At 54.6% G+C, this 22,185-nt stretch overlaps 1 protein-coding gene across 29 annotated transcripts in view; it reads left to right on the top strand.

Moving 5' to 3' along the window:
* The window catches only part of ANKRD24 (ankyrin repeat domain 24), a 42,168-nt gene that overhangs the window by 16,518 nt on the left and 3,465 nt on the right, over positions 1–22,185 (top strand). For 6 of the 29 annotated variants that reach the window (XM_016934691.4, XM_016934694.4, XM_016934693.4 and 3 more), the window contains 18 exons: positions 637–723; positions 830–960; positions 1,038–1,126; positions 2,981–3,045; positions 3,779–3,836; positions 8,149–8,219; positions 8,408–8,514; positions 8,688–8,875; positions 9,671–9,708; positions 10,955–11,035; positions 11,162–11,269; positions 11,394–11,588; positions 13,367–13,405; positions 13,492–13,590; positions 16,808–16,880; positions 17,120–17,238; positions 17,386–18,984; positions 20,414–20,581. In XM_016934691.4, coding sequence (XP_016790180.1) covers positions 637–723; positions 830–960; positions 1,038–1,126; positions 2,981–3,045; positions 3,779–3,836; positions 8,149–8,219; positions 8,408–8,514; positions 8,688–8,875; positions 9,671–9,708; positions 10,955–11,035; positions 11,162–11,269; positions 11,394–11,588; positions 13,367–13,405; positions 13,492–13,590; positions 16,808–16,880; positions 17,120–17,238; positions 17,386–18,984; positions 20,414–20,581 — 3,315 coding nt within the window. Of the gene's footprint in view, positions 1–636; positions 724–829; positions 961–1,037; positions 1,127–2,980; positions 3,046–3,778; positions 3,837–8,148; positions 8,220–8,407; positions 8,515–8,668; positions 8,876–9,670; positions 9,709–10,954; positions 11,036–11,161; positions 11,270–11,393; positions 11,589–13,366; positions 13,406–13,491; positions 13,591–16,807; positions 16,881–17,119; positions 17,239–17,385; positions 18,985–20,413; positions 20,582–22,185 lie in introns of all 29 variants that reach the window. The other 23 variants (XM_054673516.2, XM_063801010.1, XM_063801011.1 and 20 more) reach the window with 7 other exon arrangements.

Consider the following 22,185-nt stretch of genomic DNA (forward strand, 5'->3'; position numbering starts at 1 on the left):
CCTCGGGATGTTTAGGGGACAGTGGTGGCATTTCAGGGCAGTTGTGGATAAACAGGGCAGAGGATGGTCCTGAGAGGCATTTAAAGGGGCCTTTTAGGGGTTCAGATGGGACTTTGGAGGGTAGTTTGGAAAAGACTCATGGATCCATTTGCTGGGGGCGATGTTGCAGGGGTGGCTTTCACTAAGGGATGAATTGGGGGACAACTTTTTTTATTGTACAGAGTGGGTCTTGCTGTGTTGCCTAGGCTGGTCTCAAAATTCCTGGGCTCAAATGATCCTCCCACCTCAGCCTCCCAAGCAGCTACAGGCATGAGCCACCATGCCCTGCTGATTATTTTTATTTTTTGTAGAGATGGGGTCCTACTATGGTGCCCAGGTTGGTCTCAAACTCCTAGGCTCAAGCGATCCTCCCACCTTGGCCTCCCCAAATGCTGGGATTACAGGTGTGAGCCTCCATGCTCAGCCCAGGGAACAACGTTTTGGAAATAGATGCCAGGGGGCTGCTCAGGGGATGATGCTGGTGGTGGGCTTTTGTTGGACAACTGGGGTGATGGGCCTGGGGGCAGATGCTGGGGGTCGCAGACTTGGGGGACACTGTCTGAGGACCCCCTCGCCCAGGACCACCTCCCCCTGCAGCTGCGGCTCAGCCCCACTGACCTTGGCTCCTGCCCGCCCTGTGGCCCCTGCCCCATCCCGAAGCCGGCAGCCAGAGGCAGGCGCCAGGCAAGTGCCCAGGGGCAGGTGGTGAGAGCCCGGAGCCCCTGTCAGGGGACGTGGGGAGGGGACAGCAGCCAACCCTGCCCCACGCACCTCTGGGCGTGCCCTGCAGAGTCAAGACTGGGGCAAGAGTGACGAGAGGCTGCTACAAGCCGTGGAAAACAACGATGCACCTCGGGTGGCCGCCCTCATCGCCCGCAAGGGGCTGGTGCCCACGAAGCTAGACCCCGAGGGCAAGTCCGCGTGAGTGCCCGCGACCCGGGAGTGAGATGGCTGAGGGGTGGCAACCTTGCGGCTGATCCCTTGTCTCTCACTTCCAGGTTCCACCTGGCGGCCATGCGGGGTGCGGCCAGCTGTCTGGAGGTGATGATAGCTCATGGCAGCAATGTCATGAGCACGGACGGGGCAGGTACTGCCAGCTGGGCCCCGGGGAGGGAGGAGGAACTGAGCCCAGGTGCCCAGCCTGAGGGTCCAGCCAGACCCTGCTCCCAGGTCTCAATGTTCCCCGCTGAAAAAAGGGGAGGCTCCCTCTGGTGCTCCTCCCCTGCCCCCAGGGAGACACACAGGGGCATGTTAGGATGGGGTGGCCAAAGATAGAGACTGTGGCTGGCACCGAGCAAAGCCAGTGGACAGCTTGTGGATGGGGAGTGACTAGGATTCAGGTATTGGTTCAGTTGGATGGGGAAGTAGCTGGCATGGGGAAGTAGCTGGGGCTTGGGGGATAGCTGCAAAGTTTCTGGGGTTTTGTTGTTTTGTTTTTCTTTTTTGGGGGGAGGGACAGGGTCTCCCTTTGTCACCCAGGCTTGAGTGCAGTGGGCATGATCTCAGCTCACTGCAGTCTCCATTTCCTGGGCTCAAGGGATCCCCTCCAACCTCAGCCTCCCAAGTAGCTAGGACTATAGGCGCACACCACCATGCCCAGTTAATTTTTCTATTCTTAGTAGGGATGGGGGTCTCCCTGTGTTGCTCAGGCCGGTCTTGAACTCCTGGGCTCTAAGTGATCCTTCCACCTCAGCCTCCCAAAGTGCTGAGATTATAGGTGTGAGCCACCATGCCAAGCCTGGGGAAGTTTCTAGAAAGTGACTGAGGCAGAGGAAGAACTGGGGCTTGGGAGATAACTGGGACCATTGGACGAACTAAGCTTTGAGGTGCATCTGGGATATAGGAGTATCCGAGATCAAGGAAGTGACTGAAGGGAACTACTTGGAGTTTGGAGGAGGAGCTGGATTCATGGGAGTAGCTGAGCTTGCAAAGTATCTGGGGCAAGAGAATAACAAGTAGAGTTTGGGGAATATCTGAGGTGTATGGGATAGCTGGGATCTAGGAGTAGCTGGAGCTGTGGGAGTAGCTTGAGCTCTTGGAGTAGCTGGGTTACGAGGAGAACTTGTATGTATGTATCACTTAACTGGAGACCTGGGGGGAATAACTGAGATAAAAATGTGCGGCCAAAAGGAGTAGTTGGGGCTCAGGAGGCAACTAGGCATGGGGACACAGTCAAATCTGAAGCTTTAGGGTCACAGGCATGGTGGGCAGGGAATATGGAATAGCTGGGGATTCATGGAGCATCAGACAGGGACAGAGTTGGCATTTGGAAGAGGAAGGGTATATGGATTGGCAAGAACATATACAGCAACTGTGGGTTGTGAAGGGCAGAGCTGAAACTGGTGTAGTGGAACCTGCAGAGTATCTGGGGACATGGGGAGTAGCTGAGGCAATAGGGCTTGAGGAATAGGTGGGTGTGGACAGTCGCTGAGATGGGATTGTCTGGAATACAGACTAGCCATGGCTTAGAGAGTCTCTGGGTACAGGGAATAGCATGGTTTTGAGAAGTACCTGATGGCCGGGCACAATGGCTCATGCCTGTTAATTCCAGCACTTTGGGAGGCTGAGGTGGGAGGATCGCATGAGCCAAGGAGTTCAAGACGAGCTTGGGCAACATAGCAAGACCCCTGTCTCTACAGAAAATACAAATAAATTAGCCAGACATGGTGGCACTTGCTTGTAGTCCCAGCTACTTGGAAGGCTGAGACAGGAGGATCGCTTGAGCCTAGGTGTTGAAGCCTACAGTGAGCTATGATCACACTGCACTCTAGCCTGGGCGACAGAGCAAGATCCTTGCTGCAGGAAAAAAAGGAGAGAAATACTAGGGTTTACGGACTTTGCTAGACTCAGAAACTCATCACAAGTAGTTGACATGGCTTGGGGAGCAGCTGGGAGCTACTTGAATAGCTGGAGCTCCAGTAAATCTTCTTTCCTTCCCCAGGTTACAATGCCCTCCACCTGGCCGCCAAATACGGGCACCCACAGTGCTTGAAGCAACTACTGCAGGTCATTTACTATCTTATCTCAGCTACTCCCTTGGCCCCTACTACTCCTGAGTTCCAGCAATTCCTTGAACCCCCAGATGCTCTATGAATCCTAGATATTCCTTGGCCCCTTTTACTCCAGAACCCTAGCTACTCCCTGGATAACCAGGTACTCTCAGACCATCCACATGCTTCTCCTATTTAAGATGTACTCCCAAGCCGGGCACGGTGGCTCACGCCTGTAATCCCAGCACTTTGGGAGGCTGAGGCTGGTGAAATCGCCTGAGGTCAGGAGTTCGAGACCAGCCTGGCCAACACAGTGAAACCCCATCTCTACTAAAAATACAAAAAATTAGCTGGGAGTAGTGGTGTGTGCCTGCAATCCCAGCTACTAGGGAGGCTGAGGCAGGAGAATCCCTTGAACTTGGGAGGCGGAGGTTGCAAGAGCGAAACACCATCTAAAATATATATACTCCCAATGCCAGGTATTTCCTGAGCTCTGTTTCTCCCCAAGCCCTGGGTCCTTCCTTAGCCCCAGACACTCCCAGAGTTCCCGGCTACTCCCCAAATTCCCAGCTGCTTCTCAGCTCCCAGCTATTTTCTTTTCTCACCAATTTTCATGAAAATGGAGTCCCTTGGGGGCCAGGGAAGGGTGAGGCTGAAGTATAGCAGAGCCCAGGGTGGGGAAGGCAGTCCTAGAGAAATCAGGCAGCAAGAAGGATGGCTCCGCCTCAAAGGACTCGCCCCATCCCCAGGCTTCCTGCGTGGTGGACGTCGTGGACAGCAGCGGGTGGACTGCCCTACACCATGCAGGTGGGTGCAGCCCAGCCCTGCCCTGACCCCGAAGCCCAGATGGTGCTAGACTTGGGGGTTATTCTGCCCAGGGCCCTAGGGACCTGACCTGCTGTGAAGCTTCCTGTCTCCTCCTTTCTTTCTTTCTTTCTTTCTTTTTTTTTTTTTGAGACGGAGTCTCACTCTGTTGCCCAGGCTGGAGTGCAGTGGTGAGATCTCAGCTCACTGTAACCTCCATCTCCCAGGTTCAAGCAATTTTCCTGCCTCAGCCTCCCAAGTAGCTGGGACTAGAGGCACCCGCCACCACACCTGGCTAATGTTTTTGTATTTTTAGTAAAGACGGGGTTTCACCATGGTGGCCAGGATGGTCTCGAACTCCTGACCTCAGGTGATCCACCCGCCTTGGCCTCCCAAAGTGCTGGGATTACAGGTGTAAGCCACCGCTCCTGGCCTTCCTTTTCTTTTTATGAGATAGGGTCTTGCTCTGTTGCCCAGGCTGAAGTACAGTGGTGCAATCATGTCTCACTGCATCCTTGACCTCCCGGGTTCAAACCATCCTCCTACCTCAGACTCCCAAGTAGCTGGGACCACAGGCGTGCACCACCATGCCTGGCTAATATTTTAAATTTATTTGTAGATACGGGATCTTGCTATGTTGCCCAGGCTGATCTCAAATTCCTGGGCTCAAATGATCCTCCCACCTCGGCCACTCAAAGTGCTGGAATTACAGGCGTGAGCCACCTCACCTAGCCTCCTCCTTTCTTTCTTGACATAGAATCTCCCTCTGTCACCCAGGGTGGAGTGCAATGGCGCAGTCTTGGCTCACTGCAACCTCCACCTCCCAGGTTCAAGCAATTCTTCTGCCTTAGCCTCCTGAGTAGCTGGGACTACAGACCTATGCCACAACACCCACCTAAAATTTTTTTGTATTTTTAGTAGAGATGGGGTTTCACCATGTTGGCCAGGCTGGTCTCGAACTCCTGACTTCAGGTGATCTGCCCGCCTCGGCCTCCCAAAGTGCTGGGATTACAGGCCTGAGCCACCGTGCCGGCCCTTCTCCCTTTTTTTTTTTTTTTTTTTAATTGAGGTGGAGTCTCGCTCTGTCACCCAGGCTGGAGTGCAGTGGCGTGATCTCGGCTCACTGCAAGCTCCGCCTCCCGGGTCCACGCCATTCTCCTGCCTCAGCCTCCCGAGTAGCGGGGACTACAGGCGCCTGCCACCATGCCCGGCTAATTTTTTTGTATTTTTTAGTAGAGACGGGGTTTCACTGTGTTAGCCAGGATGGTCTTGATCTCCTGACCTCGTGATCCGCCTGCCTCGGCCTCCCAAAGTGCTGGGATTACAGGCGTGAGCCACCGTGCTGGCCCTTCTCCTTTTTTATTACCTACTGTGTGCCAGGCACTGGAGCCCATCATAAATCCCGGTTACCCTTTGAACCACAGGCTATTAGCCCATTGCACAGATGAGGCTTGATGAGGCTTAATGAGGCTGTCACTTGTCCGCAGCAGGTAAATCGTAGGGAATCCAGGTTGTCTGACCTCAAGGAGCAGCCGAATGTACTCCTGGGCTTTGTGAGGATGAGGAGAGGTCCCTAGGGTTTAATTTCCTTTGAGGAGCTCCTAGGAGATACCAGGAAAACCATAGCTCCAGGCAGCTGGTACCCTCATAATCACCTAATCCAAACTCCTTTCCAGAGGGAGGGAAAGGGACCCACTGACTTGAACCAGAACCCAGCCCCCGACCTGTCCGCTGTCCCCGTGAAATTCAGGCATGGCTTTCGCTGACAACTCAAGAAACATCTGTTCTTTCGGAAACTCAGAATAAAATAGGGCTTTGGGGGTTTTAGTCACTGGGTGAGAATTCTCTGCAGTTGGAGTATGCTGCCACCTAGTGGCGGCAATGCTTCTGGTCACAATATAGGAGTCCGTTGGTTTTTGTCACTCAACAGTTAACTGAGCACTCTGGGAGGCCCAGGCGGGCAGATTAGCAGAGGTCAGGAGTTCGAGAATAGCCTGGCCAACATGGTGAAACCCTGTCTCTACTAATAATAAAAAATTAAGGCCGGGTGCGGTGGCTCACGCCTATAATCCCAGCACTTTGGGAGCCTGAGGCGGGCGGATCACGAGGTCAGGAGATCAAGACCATCCTGGCTAACACGGTGAAACCCCGTCTCTACTAAACAATGCAAAAAATTAGCCAGGCATGGAGGCATGTGCCTGTAATCCCAGCTACTCGGGAGGCTGAGGCAGGAGAATCGCTTAAACCCGGGAAGTGGAGGTTGCAGTGAGCCGAGATCATGCCCCTGCACAGCCCGGGCAACAGAGCGAGACCCCATCTCAAAAAAACAAACCAACCAACAACAACAACAAACAGTTATTGAGTACCTACTGTGTGTCAGGCACTGTTCTACCTGTTGTAGATAAGGTTTGCAGCAATCAAAACCTCATACTGCCTCAGACATACAGCAGGTATTCAAACAGAGTTTGTTGACTGAAAAATGGATTTTTGTGCTTAATCAGACTGGATGTCAACCTGGTGGAATTCATACCCAGGGATTCCAGAGACCATGCCCTTGTCTCAGCTGCACAGCCTCCTGGGGAGCCTCCCTGTTTCCACTCTGGTCCTGGGCAAATGGCAGTAGGAGGGATCTCTTAAAATATAAATAGACAGGCCAGGCACAGTGGTGCACGCCTGTAATCCTAGCACTATGGGAGTCAGAGGTGGGAGGATTGCTTGAGCCCAGGAGTTTGAGACCAGCCCGGGCAACATGGCAAAACCCCATCTCTACTAAAAATATAAAAATTAGCCAGGCGTGATGGCTCATGCCTATAATCCCAGCTACTCGGGAGGCTAAGGCAGGAGAATCGCTGGAACCTGGGAGGCGGAGGTTGCAGTGAGCCAAGATCACACCCCTGCACTCCAGCGTGGGTGCAGAGGGAGACTCCATCTCAAAAAATAAAATAGGTCGGGTGCGTTGGCTCACGCCTGTAGTCCCAGCACTTTGGGAGGCCGAGGCGGGTGGATCACGAGCTCAGGCGATCGAGACCATCCTGGCTAACACGGTGAAACCCCATCTCTACTAAAAATACAAAAAATTAGCCAGGCGTGGTGGCGGGTGCCTGTAGTCCCAGCTACTCGGGAGGCTGAGGCAGGAGAATGGCGTGAACCCGGGAGGTGGAGGTTGCAGTGAGCCGAGATTGGGCCACTGCACTCCAGCCTGGGTGACAGAGCAAGACTCCGTCTCAAAAATAAATAAATTAATTAATTAATTAAATTAAATAAATACATAAACACATAAACGGGGCGGGGCATGGTGGCTGCAGCCTATAATCCCAGCACTTTGGGAGCCAGAGGCAGGAGGATTGCTTGAACCCAGGAGTTTGAGACCAGCCTGGGCAATATAGTGACATTCCATTTCCATAAAAAAATGAGAAAAAAAGAATTAGCCAGGAGTGGTGGTGCACGCCTACAGTCCCGGCGGCAGATTGCTTGAGCCCAGGAGTTCAAGAAAAGCCTGGGCAACATAGCAAGACCCTGTCTCTAAAAAAATAAAATAAAATAAAATATATAAAATAAAATAAAAATTAGCCAGGCACGGTTGCACATGGCTTGTAGTGTGGGTCTCATTCCTGTAATCCCAGGCCCTTGGGAGGCCTAGGCAGGAGGATCACTTGAGCCCAGGAGTTCGAGACCAGTCTGGGCAACACAGTGAGACCCCGTCTCTACAAAAAGTAGAGGGAACCACAGTGCTTGGGACTGGCAGTCGGCAGACCTAGATCCTAGATCTGACTCTGCCTCTTACCCCAGTGGGTGACCACTGGCCTGGTTGGGCCTCAGTTGCTGCATCTGTAAAATGCAAAACTTGCCTTTGTTACAAATTCCTCAGGGCACGTGGGAATTTCTCATGAAATAAAGGAGCAGGGTCACACCCAGGCAGAAAGTCCCCAGAAAATGTCGAAGTCTCACCCTACCCCTACTCTTCCCCCTTTTGTTTTTCTTCCTTTCTTTTCTTGGTTTTTGAGACAAGATCTCACTCTGTCACCCAGGCCAGTGTGCAGTGGTGCCATCATGGTTCACTGCAGCCTTGAACTCCTGAGCTCAAGCGGTCCTCCCGCTTCAGCCTCCTGAGTAGCTGGGGCCACAGACACACGCCACCACACCCAGATAATGTTTGCATTTTTTTTTTTTTTTTTTTGTAGAGACAGGGTCTCACTGTGTTGGCCCAGGTTGGTCTCAAACTCCAGGACTCAAGCGATCCTCCTGCCTTGGCCTCCCAAGGTGCTGGGATTACAGGGTTGAGCTACCGCACCGGACAACCTTTTCTCTTTTGCAGCGGCTGGTGGCTGTCTCTCCTGCTCAGAGGTGCTCTGCTCCTTTAAGGCACATCTAAACCCCCAAGATCGGGTAAGCTTCTGGGATCTCTTTGGGGAAGATGTTATGCTTGAGGTATGCTGCCACCAAGTGGCAGTATCTCAGGCACCCTTTGAAAGTCTGAGAAAGTTTGAGGTGAAACTCAAGGGCAGTTATATAGGCTTCTGCACCTCCCGGGGGTCAGTTTCTCATGCCATCGCATCCCTCCTCCTCCCTACCAGTCAGGCGCAACACCCCTCATTATAGCAGCTCAAATGTGTCACACAGACCTGTGCCGTCTCCTACTGCAGCAAGGGGCTGCTGCGAACGATCAGGACCTGCAAGGCAGGTGAGCATCTCCCCTCCCAGCCAGTCCACCCTATGCTGTGTGACCTTCGGCAAGACTTAACCTAAGTAAGACGATCTAGCCAGCCTCCTCTTCCCAGCCTGGCCTGGGTGCTGAGGTGGGCATGGGGGCTTGGGGGATGTTCTCATCTCCTCAGTAGCCCCCTCCCCTGGTAGGACGGCCCTGATGCTGGCCTGTGAGGGGGCCAGCCCCGAAACAGTGGAGGTCCTGCTGCAGGGCGGAGCCCAGCCGGGCATCACCGATGCGCTGGGGCAGGACGCGGCTCACTATGGCGCCCTGGCGGGGGACAAACTCATCCTGCACCTTCTGCAAGAGGCGGCCCAGCGCCCCTCCCCACCCAGCGGTATGCAAGCCCCACCTCCCCAATGCATTTGCTTCTTGGCAGCTTCTTGTCACTCCCCTTTTCTTTATCGTGAATAGTTTCAAGGTACCCCCGATTGGCTGCATTCTAGGAGGTCCCAGAGCTTACCCAATTCTACTCAGAACAGTTTCAAGGAGCCCCAGGGCATTTGGAGTAGTCTGGGAGGGGGTCTGCTTCTGCTTTCCCGGGTCATCTGTACAGTAAGAACTTTGCCTGTCCTAAGAAGGGCACCCCCTGCTGGGCAAGGTGGCTCATGCCTGTAATCCCAGCACTTTGGGAGGCCGAGGTGGGCGAATCACTTGAGGTCAGGGGTTCAAGACCAGCTTGACCAACATGGTGAAACCCTGTCTCCACTAAAAACACAAAAATTAGCTAGACGTGGTTCAAGCAATTCTCCTGCCTCACCTTCCGGAGTAGCTGGAACTCCAGGTGCCTGCCGCCTAAGTCCCTCACGCCTGGCTAATTTTTGTATTTTTAGTGGAGTCGGGGTTTCACCACGTTGGCCAGGCTGGTCTCAAACTCCTGAACTCAGGTGATCCACCCGCCTCGGCCTCCCAGAATGCTAGGATTACAGGCATGAGCCACCCCATCCAGCCTATCCTCTCTTTTTAACAGTCCCAAGTCCCTCTCTCAGCACTCTACCCAAGCGCCAGATTTCTACCTTAAACGCCCTGATTCTTGGGGAAATCGGGAGCCCCCTACAAGTCCCTGGGGCCCACCAATGCCCTTCCTGGGCCTGGGAACAGAATGCCTGACCATGCTTCCCTCTCTCCCCAGCCCTCACAGAGGATGATTCAGGCGAGGCGTCATCTCAGGTATGGACCCCTAAGCAGTGAAGGAGCCCCTCCTCCCTGCATCCACACTAACTTCTCCCCTGCCCCAAGCTCTGTGAGAAGAGAAGGAAGTTAGACCTGGGAAAACCTGTTTGGAAAGAATGCTACCTTCAGGGTATGCTGCCACCAAGTGGCGGCAGTGTGCTCAGCCTAACTCCCAGAACTGGGTGAGAATACTGGATGGGGCCAAATTATGGGGCTGGGGTGGGATGGCAGTGGGGACTGAGGTTGTTGAGGGTTGGTGTCTTCGGGGAAGGAAGCAGATCTGGCCTCTTCCCCTCTTTCAGTTTTTTTGTGTTTTTTTTCCCCGAGATGGAGTCTCACTCTGTCGCCCAGGCTGGAGTACAGTGGCTCGATCTTGGCTCACTGCAACCTTCACCCCCTGGGTTCAAGCGATTCTCCTGCCTCAGCCTCCCTAGTAGCTGGGATTACAGGCACCCACCACAACTGGCTAATTTTTGTATTTTTAGTAGAGACAGGGTTTCACCCTGTTGGCCAGGCTGGTCTCAAACTCCTGGCCTCAAGTGACCCACCCGCCTCGGCCTCCCAAAGTGCTGGGATTACAGGCATGAGCCACTGAGCCCGACCCCTCTCCTAGTTTTTTTTTGTTGTTGTTGTTGTTTGTTTGTTTTATTTTTTGAGAGATGGAGTCTCGCCCTGTCACCCAGGCTGGAGTGCAATGGCGTGATCTCGGCTCACTGCAACCTCTGCCTCCCAGGTTCAAGTGATTCTCCTGCCTCAGTTTCCCTAGTAGCTGGGACTACAGGCGTGCGCCACCACGCCCAGCTAATGTTTTGTATTTTTAGTGGGGTCGGGGTTTCACTCTATGTTGTCCAGGCTGCTCTCGAACTCCTGACCTCAAGTGATCACCCACCTTGGCCTCCCAAAGTGCTGGGATTACAGGTGTGAGCCACCGCGCTGGCCCCTCTCCCAGTTTTAAAGCATCTCTGTTCCACAGAGGAGTGAAAACGTGTGGGCAATGTGGTCTAGCTGGGGAAAGAACTGAGGGACAGAGAGGAGCAGAGAGTAAAGAGTAGGATCTGGAACTTACAGGGAGTTGGTCTTGTCTGCGCTTTGCTGGGATAAGTAAGCGGGAGGAGGCAGGGGCTGGTTCCATGTTCTCGGGAAGTCAGGCCATGGCTGGGGCTGGCTGGGTTGGTTTACTGTGGGGGAGGCTGGCATGGCCCCCCGATCGGCCCCCTTCACTCTCTCTCCCCTCCCTTCCCAGAACTCTATGTCCAGCCATGGAAAGCAGGGGGCCCCCAAGAAGCGGAAGGCGCCTCCACCTCCCGCCAGCATCCCCATGCCGGTGAGAGATGCTCTGGGCACGGGAGGAGGCGTGGGGAGCCCCCAGGCGCGGGGAGGGGCTCTGGCTGAGACCTGGGATGGGGCAACCTTAGGCCCCATCTAAAGGCCGTGGTGGGGAGGGGAACAGGATGATCGAGATGCCTATGAGGAGATCGTGAGGCTGCGGCAGGAGAGGGGCCGCCTCCTGCAGAAGATCCGGGGCCTGGAACAGCACAAGGAACGGAGGCAGCAGGAGGTTAGGAGGCCTCGGAGATTTGGGCGTGGGCCAAGCCTGGGTGGGGTCGATGCAGGCATGAAGATCCCCCTACTTTTCTCCCACCTTCCCTCCTCCGTCTCTCTCCCTCCCCACCCTGCTGCAGCCACCTGGGCCTCCTCGCTGTTCCTCCAACTCGCCAGGCGCAGTCCTGCCTCAGGGCCTTTGCACCACCAGTGTCCTCTGCCTGGAATGCTCTAGCGCAGTCCTGCCTCAGGGCCTTTGCACCACCTGTGTCCTCTGCCTGGAATGCTCTAGCCCCAGATGGCCCCACAGCTCTTTACCTCACCTACTTTATGCAGTAGGCTCCTCACCAAAGACACTTCCCATGCCCACTTCCCATGCCCACTTCCCATGCCCACTTTCTTTAAAATTGTAACATCACCCCCCACCACCCCCCCGGCCAACTCGCTAGTTCACTTTATTTTTTATTTATTTATTTTTGGTTTTGTTTTGTTTTTGAGACGGAGTCTCGCTCTTGTTGCCCAGGCTAGAATGCAATGGTACGATCTCGGCTTATTGCCACCTCCGCCTCCCGGGTTCAAGCGATTCTCCTGCCTCAGTCTCCCAAGCAGCTGGGATTACAGGCGCCCACCACCACATCCAGCTAGTTTTGTATTTTTAGTAGAGACGGGGTTTCAGCACATTGGCCAGGCTGGTCTCTAACTCCTGACCTCAGGTGATCCTCCCGCCACGGCCTCCTAAAGTGCTGGGATTGCAGGTGTGAGCCACCGCGCCCGGCCTCTTTATTTCCATTTGCAGCACTTGCTGCTATTGGGCATGCATCTGTTTTATGTGTGTCCACCCATTTGACTGTGAGCCTGCCAGGGCAGGCGTGGCTGATGGTGCCTGGGTCACAGTATGGGCGTCATCAATATTGATTGGGTGAGTGAATATTCAAGTGAGTGTATGGATGAATGGCCAAAACCAGGGTCTGCCCCATAAGAGGCACCCAGTAAAAAACTTTCTGGCTGGGCACGGTGGCTCACACCTGTAATCCCAGCACTTTGGGAGGTTGAGGTGGGCAGATCACTTGAGGTCAGGAGTTCAAAACCAGCCTGGCCAACATGGTGAAACCCTGTCTCTACTAAAAATACAAAAAAAAATTAGCTGGGCATGGTGGCAGGGGCCTGTAATCCCAGCTACTTGGGAGGCTGAGGCAGGAGAATTGCTTGAACCCGGGAGGCAGAGGTTGCAGTGAGCCAAGATCACACCACTGCACTCCAGCCTGGGTGACAGAGCAAGACTCCATCTCAACAACAACAACAACAAACAAAAACAATCTTGTTGAGTGAATGAGTGGATGGAACGGTGCCTGGCATACAGCAGGTGCTTAATAAGTACATAGTAATTGTCCAGAATGGTGCATACTGGCACACACAGCAGGCACTTAATAAATACTTAGAAATGAATGACTGGTCAGAATGGTGCATGCTGGCACACAGTAGGTGCTCAATAAATACTGAGTGACAGGTCAGAACAATAGCTGGCACAAAGTAGGCACTTAATAAATAGGAATGAGGCCGGGCGCGGTGGCTCATGCCTGTAATCCCAGTATTTTGGGAGGCTGAGACAGGCGGATCACGAGGTCAGCAGATCGAGACCATCCTGGCTAACACCGTGAAACCCTGTCTCTACTAAAAATACAAAAAATAGCCGGGCCTGTTGGCGGGCGCCTGTAGTCCCAGCTACTCAGGAGGCTGAGGCAGGAGGATGGCGTGAGCCCAAGAGGCGCAGCTTGCAGTGAGCCGAGATCACACCACTGCACTCCAGCCTGGGGGACAGAGTGAGATTCCGTCTCAAAAAAAAAAAAAAAAGATAAATAAATAAATAGGAATGAATGGGGCTCAGCATACAGCAGGTGCTCAATAAATAGTAATGAGTGAGCAGGCAGAATGGTGCCTGGTACACAGCAGGTACTCAATAAATAGTAATGAGTGAGCGGGCAGAATGCAGTAGGTGCTCAATAGTTGCACGTGGCATGCGTGAATGTGCATGGAATGGAGGCTATGAAGCAGGAGGTGGGGCAGGGAGGCCTCTTGCCCAGATCCAACCCCCTGTCCCTGTTTCTCCCATCAGTCCCCGGAGGCCAGCTCCCTGCACAGCCTGGAGAGACAGGTAGGTGGGAAGGTGGGGAGGAGCCGGCCCTCCTGCTGCCCAGCCTTTCCTCCCAGAGGCAGCTGAGCCTCCACTGCTGCTCCCAGGTGCAAGAGCTACAGCAGCTGCTGGTGGAGAGACAAGAGGAGAAGGAGAGCCTGGGACGGGAGGTGGAGAGTTTGCAGAGCCGGCTGTCCCTGCTGGAGGTAGGAGCAGTGATGAGTCAGGGCTGGGCTGGGGCTGGGTGGGGGAACTTCTCTCCTGCAGCAGCGACAAGACAGTCACACCAGTGTATGCACAGTCTCACACACGTGCAAACACACGCACCAGACACATGCACTCACAAACCCACAGTCTTGGCCGGGTGCGAGGGCTCACGCCTGTAATCCCAGCACTTTGGGAGGCCGAGGCGGGCGGATCACGAGGTCAGGAGATCGAGACTATCCTGGCCAACATGGTGAAACCCCGTCTCTACTACAAATACAAAAATTAGCTGAGTATGGTGGTGCGCACCTGTAGTCCCAGCTACTCTTAAGGCTGAGGCAGGAGAATCACTTGAACCCGGGAGGCGTAGTTTGCAGTGAGCTGAGGTCGCACCACTGCACTCCAGCCTGGGTGACAGAGCGAGACTCCGTCTCAAACAAACAATCCCACAGTCACATGCACCCATGCACATTTACAAATGTGCACAGACACAGAAAGGCCCTTCCTTCCCCTTCTCCCTCCTTCCTTCCTTCCCTCCCTCCTTCCTTCCTTTCCTTCCTTCCTTCTCTCCTTCCCTCCTTTCCTTCCTTCCTTCGTTTTCCTTCCCTTCCTTCTTTCTCTCTTTCCTTCTATCCGTCCTTCTTTTTTTTTTTTTTTTTGGACAGAGTCTCGCTCTGTCACCCAGGCTGGGATGCAATGGTGTGATCTCAGTTCACGGCAACCTCTGCCTCCCGTGTTCAAGCGATTCTCCTGCCTCAGCCTTCCAAGTAGCTGGGACTACAGGTGCATGTCACCATGTCCAGCTAATTTTTGTATTTTTTGGGGGGTGGGGAGGATGGAGTTTCACTCTTGTTGCCCAGGCTGGAGTGCAGTGGTGCAATCTCAGCTCGCTGCAACCTCCGCCTCCCTGGTTCAAGTGATACTCCTGCCTACCGCAGCCTCCCGAGTAGCGGGGATTACAGGCGCACACCATCACACCCGGCTAATTTTTGTATTTTTAGTAGAAATGGGGTTTCACCATGTTGGCCAGGCTGGTCTTGAACTCCTGACCTCAGGTGAACCGCCTGCCTTGGCCTCCCAAAGTGCTGGGATTACAGGTATGAGCCACCATACTCAGACCCAGAAAGGAGTTTTCTCTAAGCATACGCATCCACGCAGGGATGGATAACCACTCTCTATGCACGTGGCGGAGCGTGGTAACAGCAGGCACACCCACAAACACACAGTTTACAGACACGCGAGAAACAACGTCCAAGAATATATCATCACACACGCATGCATTGCACGTGCACCCGTCTCGTGCAGTCACACACAGACAACATGCCCACAAATACATACACATGCAACAAATATTTCTTTATTTCTTTTCTTTTTTTGAGACAGGGTCTTGTTCTGTTGTCCAGGCTGGAGTGCGGTGGCACGATCATGGCTCACTGCAGCCTTGACTTTCCCGGCCTCAAGCAATCCTCTCACCTCAGCCTCCCGAGTAGCTGGGACCACAGGCATGTGCCACCACACCTGGCTAATTTTTTTCTTTTTGGAGAGATGGGGACTCACTATGTTCCCCAGTCTGGTCTCGAACTCCTGGCCTCAAGTAATCCTCCCATCTTACAGGTATAAGCCACCAAGCCCCACCAGTATTTCTGAAAACGCACAATTATGCAAACATGTATACATATAGAAAACCATACACACAAACACAGAGATCCACAGGCACATTCAAAACACAACCACACACACACCAGACTAAAACTCAAGCATGAAGCCGGACACGGTGGCTCACGCCTGTAATCTCAGCACTTTGGGAGCCCGAGGCGAGTGGATCACCTGAGGTCAGGAGTTTGAGACTAGCCTGGCCAACATGGGGAAACCCCATCTCTACTAAAAATACAAAAATTAGCCGGGTGTGGTGGCGAGCTCCTGTAATCCCAGCTACTCGGGAGGCTAAGGCAGGAGAATTGCTTGAACTCAGGAGGCGGAAGTTGCAGTGAGCCAAGATCACGCCACTGCACTCCAGCCTGGGCGACAGAGCGAGACTCTCTCTCAAAACAAATCAACAAAAAGTCATGCATGTAATCTCACATAGTCACAGGAAGGGAGGGGCCCCCAAGGCACACCCACAACACTCTACCCACACATATGGTCACAAAGACACACCTCCAGCCAGCTCTTTGCATGCCAAATGGATACTGTCGCATCCACTCTCATGCAGACAAACACACCCACAGGTAACCACAGCCTGCCCCGAGTCCCCTCACCCAGGAGGGAAACGCCCATGGCACATAGGCCAGGAAGCTGGGGGATGCTGGCATACACCATGCATCTGACAAGGAGTTAATAACCAAAATATGTAAGGAGTTAATAACCAAAATATGTAAGGAATTAATGCAACTCAATACCCAAAAAACAACCTAGTTTAAAAAATGGGGGCAGGCTCGGTGGCTCACGCCTGTAATCCCACCACTTTGGGAGGCCAAGGCGGGTGGATCACCTGAGGTCAGGAGTCCGAGACCAGCGTGGCCAACGTGGTGAAACCCCGTGTCACTAAAAATACAAAAATTAGCCAGGCGTGGTGGTACATGCCTGTAATCCCAGCTACTCTGGAGGTTGAGGTGGGAGTATCACTTGAATCTGGGAGGCGAAGGTTACAGTGAGCCGAGATCGTGCCATGGCACTCCAGCCTGGGGGCAAAAAAAAAAAAAAAAAAAAATAGGGCCAGGCACAGTGGCTCATGCCTGTCATCCCAACACTTTGGGAGACTGAGGCAGGAGGATCGCTTGAACCCAGGAGTTCGAGACTAGCCTGGGCGACGTGATGAGACCGCATCTCTGAAAAAAAAAAAAAAAATTGAAAATTAGCCAAGTATGGTGTTGCACACCTGTAGTCCCAGCTGATTGGAAAGCTGAGGTGGGAGGATTGTTTGAGCCCAGACGTTGGAGGCTGCAGTGAACTATGATCGCACCACTGCACTCCAGCCTGGGTGACAGAGTAGTAAGACCCTAGCTCCAAAAAAACAAACAAACAAAAAAAGTGGCACGGGGAGTGGGTGGCAAAGGACATGGAAGGTGCTCACTAAATCCTTGTGGGCCAAATGCAGCCGTCTGGTGCTCTTGGGAGACATACAGATATGTGAACAGCCCAGTCCCCACTGGAGTCTTGGTGGGGACACACGGGGGCTGAGAGCAGAACCCCGAGCTGGACTCTGCTCCCTCCCCCCAGAACGAGCGGGAGAATACTAGCTATGACGTAACCACCCTGCAGGATGAGGAGGGTGAGCTGCCTGACCTTCCAGGTGAGCCCCCACCTCCCCACGCACTCCCAGCTGCCTTGTCCCCCGGGGCCCTGGAAGACGGAGCCTGGGCCTCTGGGTGTGGGGGAGTTTGAAGCTGGGAGGGAGGTTTGTACTCATCCGTTTTTTAAATTCTGCTTGGCTGAGCCTGCCCTGGGAACCCTGATCCACCACTCCAGCCCCCCACCTCCTGTCCCCCTGTGGCCCAGGCCCCCGGGGCCTGACTCTGCGTCCCCCTCCAGGGGCCGAGGCGCTGCTGTCCAGACAACTCAGCCCGTCGGCCCAGGAACACCTGGCCTCGCTGCAGGAACAGGTGGCTGTGCTCACCAGACAGAACCAGGAACTGATGGAGAAGGTCCAGGTAGGGAAAGTGAGGCTGGGGACAGATCTGAGGACCTCGGGCTGGTTCCCTGAGGTCAGGGTGGGCAGGGAAGGTGGCAAGGCTGCCCTGTGTCCCCACGGTCACATCAACTCCCGCCAGACTCCTGCCCCCCACTCCACTCCCCAGATCCTGGAGAACTTTGAGAAGGACGAGACACAGATGGAAGTGGAAGCTTCGGCAGAGGTCATCCCTCTTGCCCTCTATGACTCTCTCCGGGCCGAGTTTGACCAGCTACGCAGGCAGCACGCTGAGGCCCTGCAGGCCCTGAGGCAGCAGGAGACACGAGAGGTCCCCAGAGAAGAGGGGACAGCCTGTGGGGAGAGTGAGGTTGCTGGAGCCACGGCCACCAAAAACGGGCCAACCCACATGGAGCTAAATGGCTCAGTGGCTCCAGAAACCAAAGTTAACGGAGCCGAGACCATAGATGAGGAGGCTGCAGGAGATGAAACCATGGAAGCCAGGACTATGGAAGCCGAGGCCACAGGAGCTGAGGCCACAGGAGCCAAGGTCACAGAAACAAAACCCACAGGGGCTGAGGTCAGAGAGATGGAGACCACAGAAGAAGAAGCAAACATGGAAACTAAGCCCACAGGAGCTCAGGCCACAGACACAGAGACCACGGGAGTGGAGGCCATGGGGGTGGAGGCCACAAAAACAAAAGCAGAGGAAGCAGAAATGCAGGCCTATGGAGTGGGTGCTGGGCAAGCAGAGCCCCCAGTCACAGGGACCACAAACATGGAGGCCACGGGCTCTAGGGCCACAGGGGTGGAAGCCACAGGAGTCAGTGCCACAGGTGTGGAGAACCCAGGGGTAGAGGCCACGGTCCCGGGGATCTCTGCTGGCCCCATCCTACATCCTGGTGCCGCAGAGGCCTCGGAAAAGCTTCAAGTAGAGCTGGAGACCAGGATCCGTGGCTTGGAGGAGGCTCTCCGGCAGCGGGAGCGGGAGGCAGCTGCGGAGCTGGAGGCGGCCCTGGGGAAGTGCGAGGCCGCGGAGGCCGAGGCGGGCCGGCTGCGAGAGCGTGTCCGCGAGGCCGAGGGCAGCGGGGCCAGCGGGGGCGGGGGCGGTGACACCACACAACTGCGGGCGGCCCTGGAGCAGGCCCGGGAGGACCTCCGAGACCGGGACTCCCGCCTGCGGGAGCTGGAGGCGGCCTCGGCCTGCCTGGATGAGGCTCGGGCCAGCCGGCTGCTGGCCGAGGAGGAGGCGCGGGGCCTGCGGGCCGAGCTGGCCCAGCGGGAGGAGGCGCGGCTGGAGCAGAGCCGGGAGCTGGAGGTTCTGCGGGAGCAGCTGGCCACGGCCAGGGCCACGGGGGAGCAGCAGCGCACGGCGGCCGCGGAACTGGGCCGGGCACGGGACGCCGCTGAGGCCCGAGTGGCTGAGCTGGCTGCGGCCTGCGAGGAGGCGCGGCAGGGCCTGGCCGAGCTGCGGGAGGCCTCCGAGGCCCTCCGCCAGTCCGTGGTGCCGGCCTCTGAGCACCGCCGGCTGCAGGAGGAGGCCCTGGAGCTGCGGGGCCGGGCGGCCAGTCTGGAGCAGGAGGTGGTGGCCACGGGCAAGGAGGCCGCCCGGCTGCGCGCGGAGCTGGAGCGGGAGCGTGTGTGCAGCGTGGCGCTCTCGGAGCACGAACGCATCGTGGGCACCCTGCAGGCCAACGTGGCCCAGCTGGAGGGGCGGCTGGAGGAGCTGGGACGGCGGCATGAGAAGACCAGCGCAGAGGTCTTCCAGGTGAACAGGGCTGGTCACCACCCGGGCCCCACCCCCATCGGCCACGTGGCGGCCTGTTTTAGCCCCGCAGCCTTGAGGTGTTTTGACCCCATCAGTTTTACTTGAACAGACCTACTTTATTTTATTTATTTATTTATTTATTTATTTATTTTTGAGATAGAGTTTCACTCGTGTCACCCAGGCTGGAGTGTAGTGATGTGATCTCAGCTCACTGCAACCTCCTCTTCCCCGGTTCAAGTGATTCTCCTGCCTCAGCCTCCGGAGTAGCTGGAATTACAGGCACCTGCCCCCACGCCCAGCTAACTTTTGTATTTTTAGTAGAGATGGGATTTCACCGTGTTGGCCAGGCTGGTCTTGAACTCCTGACCTCAGGTGATCCACCCACCTCAGCCTCTCAAAGTGCTGGGATTATGGGCATCAGCCTCCGCACCTGGCCTTGAACAGACATTTGACCCTGCAGCCATCCTGACCTCTTGGAATTTTCCACTTGTGTTTTCTCTCTCTCTTTCTCTTTATTTCTCCTTCCTTCCTCTCTCTTTCCTTTCTTTCTTCATCCCCCTTCCCTCCCCCCTTCCCCTTCCCTTCCTTTCCTTTCTTTTTTTTTTTTTTTTTTCAGACAGGGTCTGGCTCTGTCTGAAAAGTCACCCAGGCTGGAGTGCAGTGGCACAATCATAGCTCACTGCAACCTCCACCTCCTGGGCTCAAGTAATCCTCCCACCTCAGCCTCCCAAGTAGCTGGTACCACAGGTGTGCACCACCATGCTCGTCTAACTTTTTAATTTTTTGTAAAGACAGGGTTTTGCCATGTTGCCCACGCTGGTCTCAAACACCTGAGCTCATGGCCGGGCACTGTGGCTCACGCCTGTAATCCCAGCACTTTGGGAGGCCAAGGTGAGTGGATCACCTGAGGTCCCAAGTTCGAGACCAGCCTGGACAACATCGTGAAACCCCGTCTCTACTGAAAATACAAAAATTAGGTTGGCATTGTGGCACGTGCCTGTAATCCCAGCTACTGGGGAGGCTGAGGCAGGAGAATCGCTTGAACCCGGGAAGTGGAGGTTGCAGTGAGCTGAGATTACACCACTGCACTCCAGCCTAGGCGACAGAGCAAGACTCTGTCTCAAAAACAAAAACAAAAACAAAACAAAAACAAGAAAATAGTAGCCAGGCATGGTGGCACCTGTGGTCCCAGCTACTTGGAAGGCCGAGGTGGGAGGATCACTTAAGCCTGAAAGATTGAGGCTACAGTGAGCCATGATCGCACCACCGCACTCCAGCCAGGAGTGCAGGTCCGGAGCAACAGAGCAAGACCCTGTCTTAAAAAAAATCCAAAAACAAAAGAACAAAGTAGAAGGATCATATGAATTCTGGGGTCTAGCATCATTGGAGTCTTAGTGTCCTGAGAGTCATGCATGGGCTTGGGCCACAGGTGCAGCGTGAGGCCCTGTTCATGAAGAGTGAGCGACACGCAGCCGAGGCACAGCTGGCCACAGCAGAGCAGCAGCTACGGGGGCTACGGACCGAGGCGGAAAGGGCTCGCCAGGCCCAGAGCCGGGCCCAGGAGGCTCTGGACAAGGCCAAGGAGAAGGACAAGAAGGTGGGTGCCCCCTCTCCCACACTCAGTCAGGGAGGCATCCACTCAGCGAAGGTTGGGGCCAATCTACGAAGGTCCTCACTGCAAGGGCCTTGGAAAATCAACCCATTTTCCAGAAGGGAAACTGAAGCTTAGAAACAGAAGGGGACCTGGTTACAGCCTCTGACAAGTCAGACACACACAGGCTGCTGCTGTTCCAGGTACCAATTATAACCACAGTTACATTTATTTTATTTTTTTACTTGAGACGGAGTCTTGCTCTATCGCCCAGGCTGGAGTGCAGTGGCATGATCTCGGCTCACTGCAACCTCTGGGTTCAAGCAATTCTCCTGCCTCAGCCTCCCGAGCAGCTGGGATTACAGGCGCGCAACACCACACCCAGCTAATTTTTTATATTTTTAGTAGAGATGGGGTTTCGTCATGTTGGCCAGGCTGGTCTCGAACTCCTGAGCTCAAGTGATCCGCCTGCCTCAGCCCCCAAAAGGGCTGGGGTTACAGGCGTGAGCCACTGCGTCTGTCTCCACAGTTACATTTATTGAGTGCTTACTGCATGCCAGACCCTGTGGACTGGATGCATTTAGTCACATCCAGTTCTCACAGGATAGGGGCTTTTATTATCCCCATTTGAGGAAACGGAAGCACAGAGAGATGAAGTCACTTGCCTAAGGTAACACAGCCATGCAGTCTTTCAGCTGGGTTTGTACCCACGTTCCCACGTTTCGTTCCTAAACAATACTAATGATGATAACAACAGCCTCCAGGTGTTAGATTGGGAATTTTTCACACATTACCTTTTTTTATTGTTGTTTTGTTTTTTTCTGAGGCAGAGTCTTGCTCTGTCACCCAGACTGGAGTGCAGTGGCGTGATCTTGGCTCACTGCAAACTCTGCCTCCCGGGTTCACGCCATTCTCCTGCCTCAGCCTCCCGAGTAGCTGGGACTACAGGCGCCTGTCACCACGCCTGGCTAATTTTTTTGTATTTTTAGCAGAGATGGGGTTTCACCATGTTAGCCGGGATGGTCTCAATCTCCTGACCTTGTGATCCGCCCGCCTCGGCCTCCCAGAGTGCTGGGATTACAGGCGTGAGTCACTGCGACCGGCCTCACACATTACCATTTTTAATCTTCCTGCAACCCTAAAAGCCAGAAAGCTTTTTTTTTTTTTGGCAGAGTCTCACTTTGTCACCCAGGCTGGAGTGCAGTGGTGCAATCTCAGATCATTGCAGCTTCGACCTCCTGGGTTCAAGCGATCTTCCTGCCTCAGCCTCCTGAGTAGCCAGGACTACAGGTTACAGGTGTGTGCCACCACGCCTGGCTAATTTTTTTGTTTCTTTCTTTTTTTTTTTTTTTGAGAGAAAGTTTCACTCTGTCGCTCAGGCTGAAGTACAGTGGCATGATTTTGGCTCACTGCAACCTCACCTCCCGGGTTCAAGAGATTCTCCTGCCTAGCCTCCCGAGTAGCTGGGACTGCAGGCGAGTGCCACCACACCCAGCTAATTTTTGTATTTTTAGTAGAGACGGGGTTTCACTATGTTGGCCAGGCTGGTCTCAAACTCCCGACCTCAGGTGATTCAGCCTCCCAAAGTGCTGGGATTACAGACGTGAGCC

Source organism: Pan troglodytes, chromosome 20 (genome assembly GCF_028858775.2).
Source record: "Pan troglodytes isolate AG18354 chromosome 20, NHGRI_mPanTro3-v2.0_pri, whole genome shotgun sequence".
Taxonomy (NCBI): domain Eukaryota; kingdom Metazoa; phylum Chordata; class Mammalia; order Primates; family Hominidae; genus Pan; species Pan troglodytes.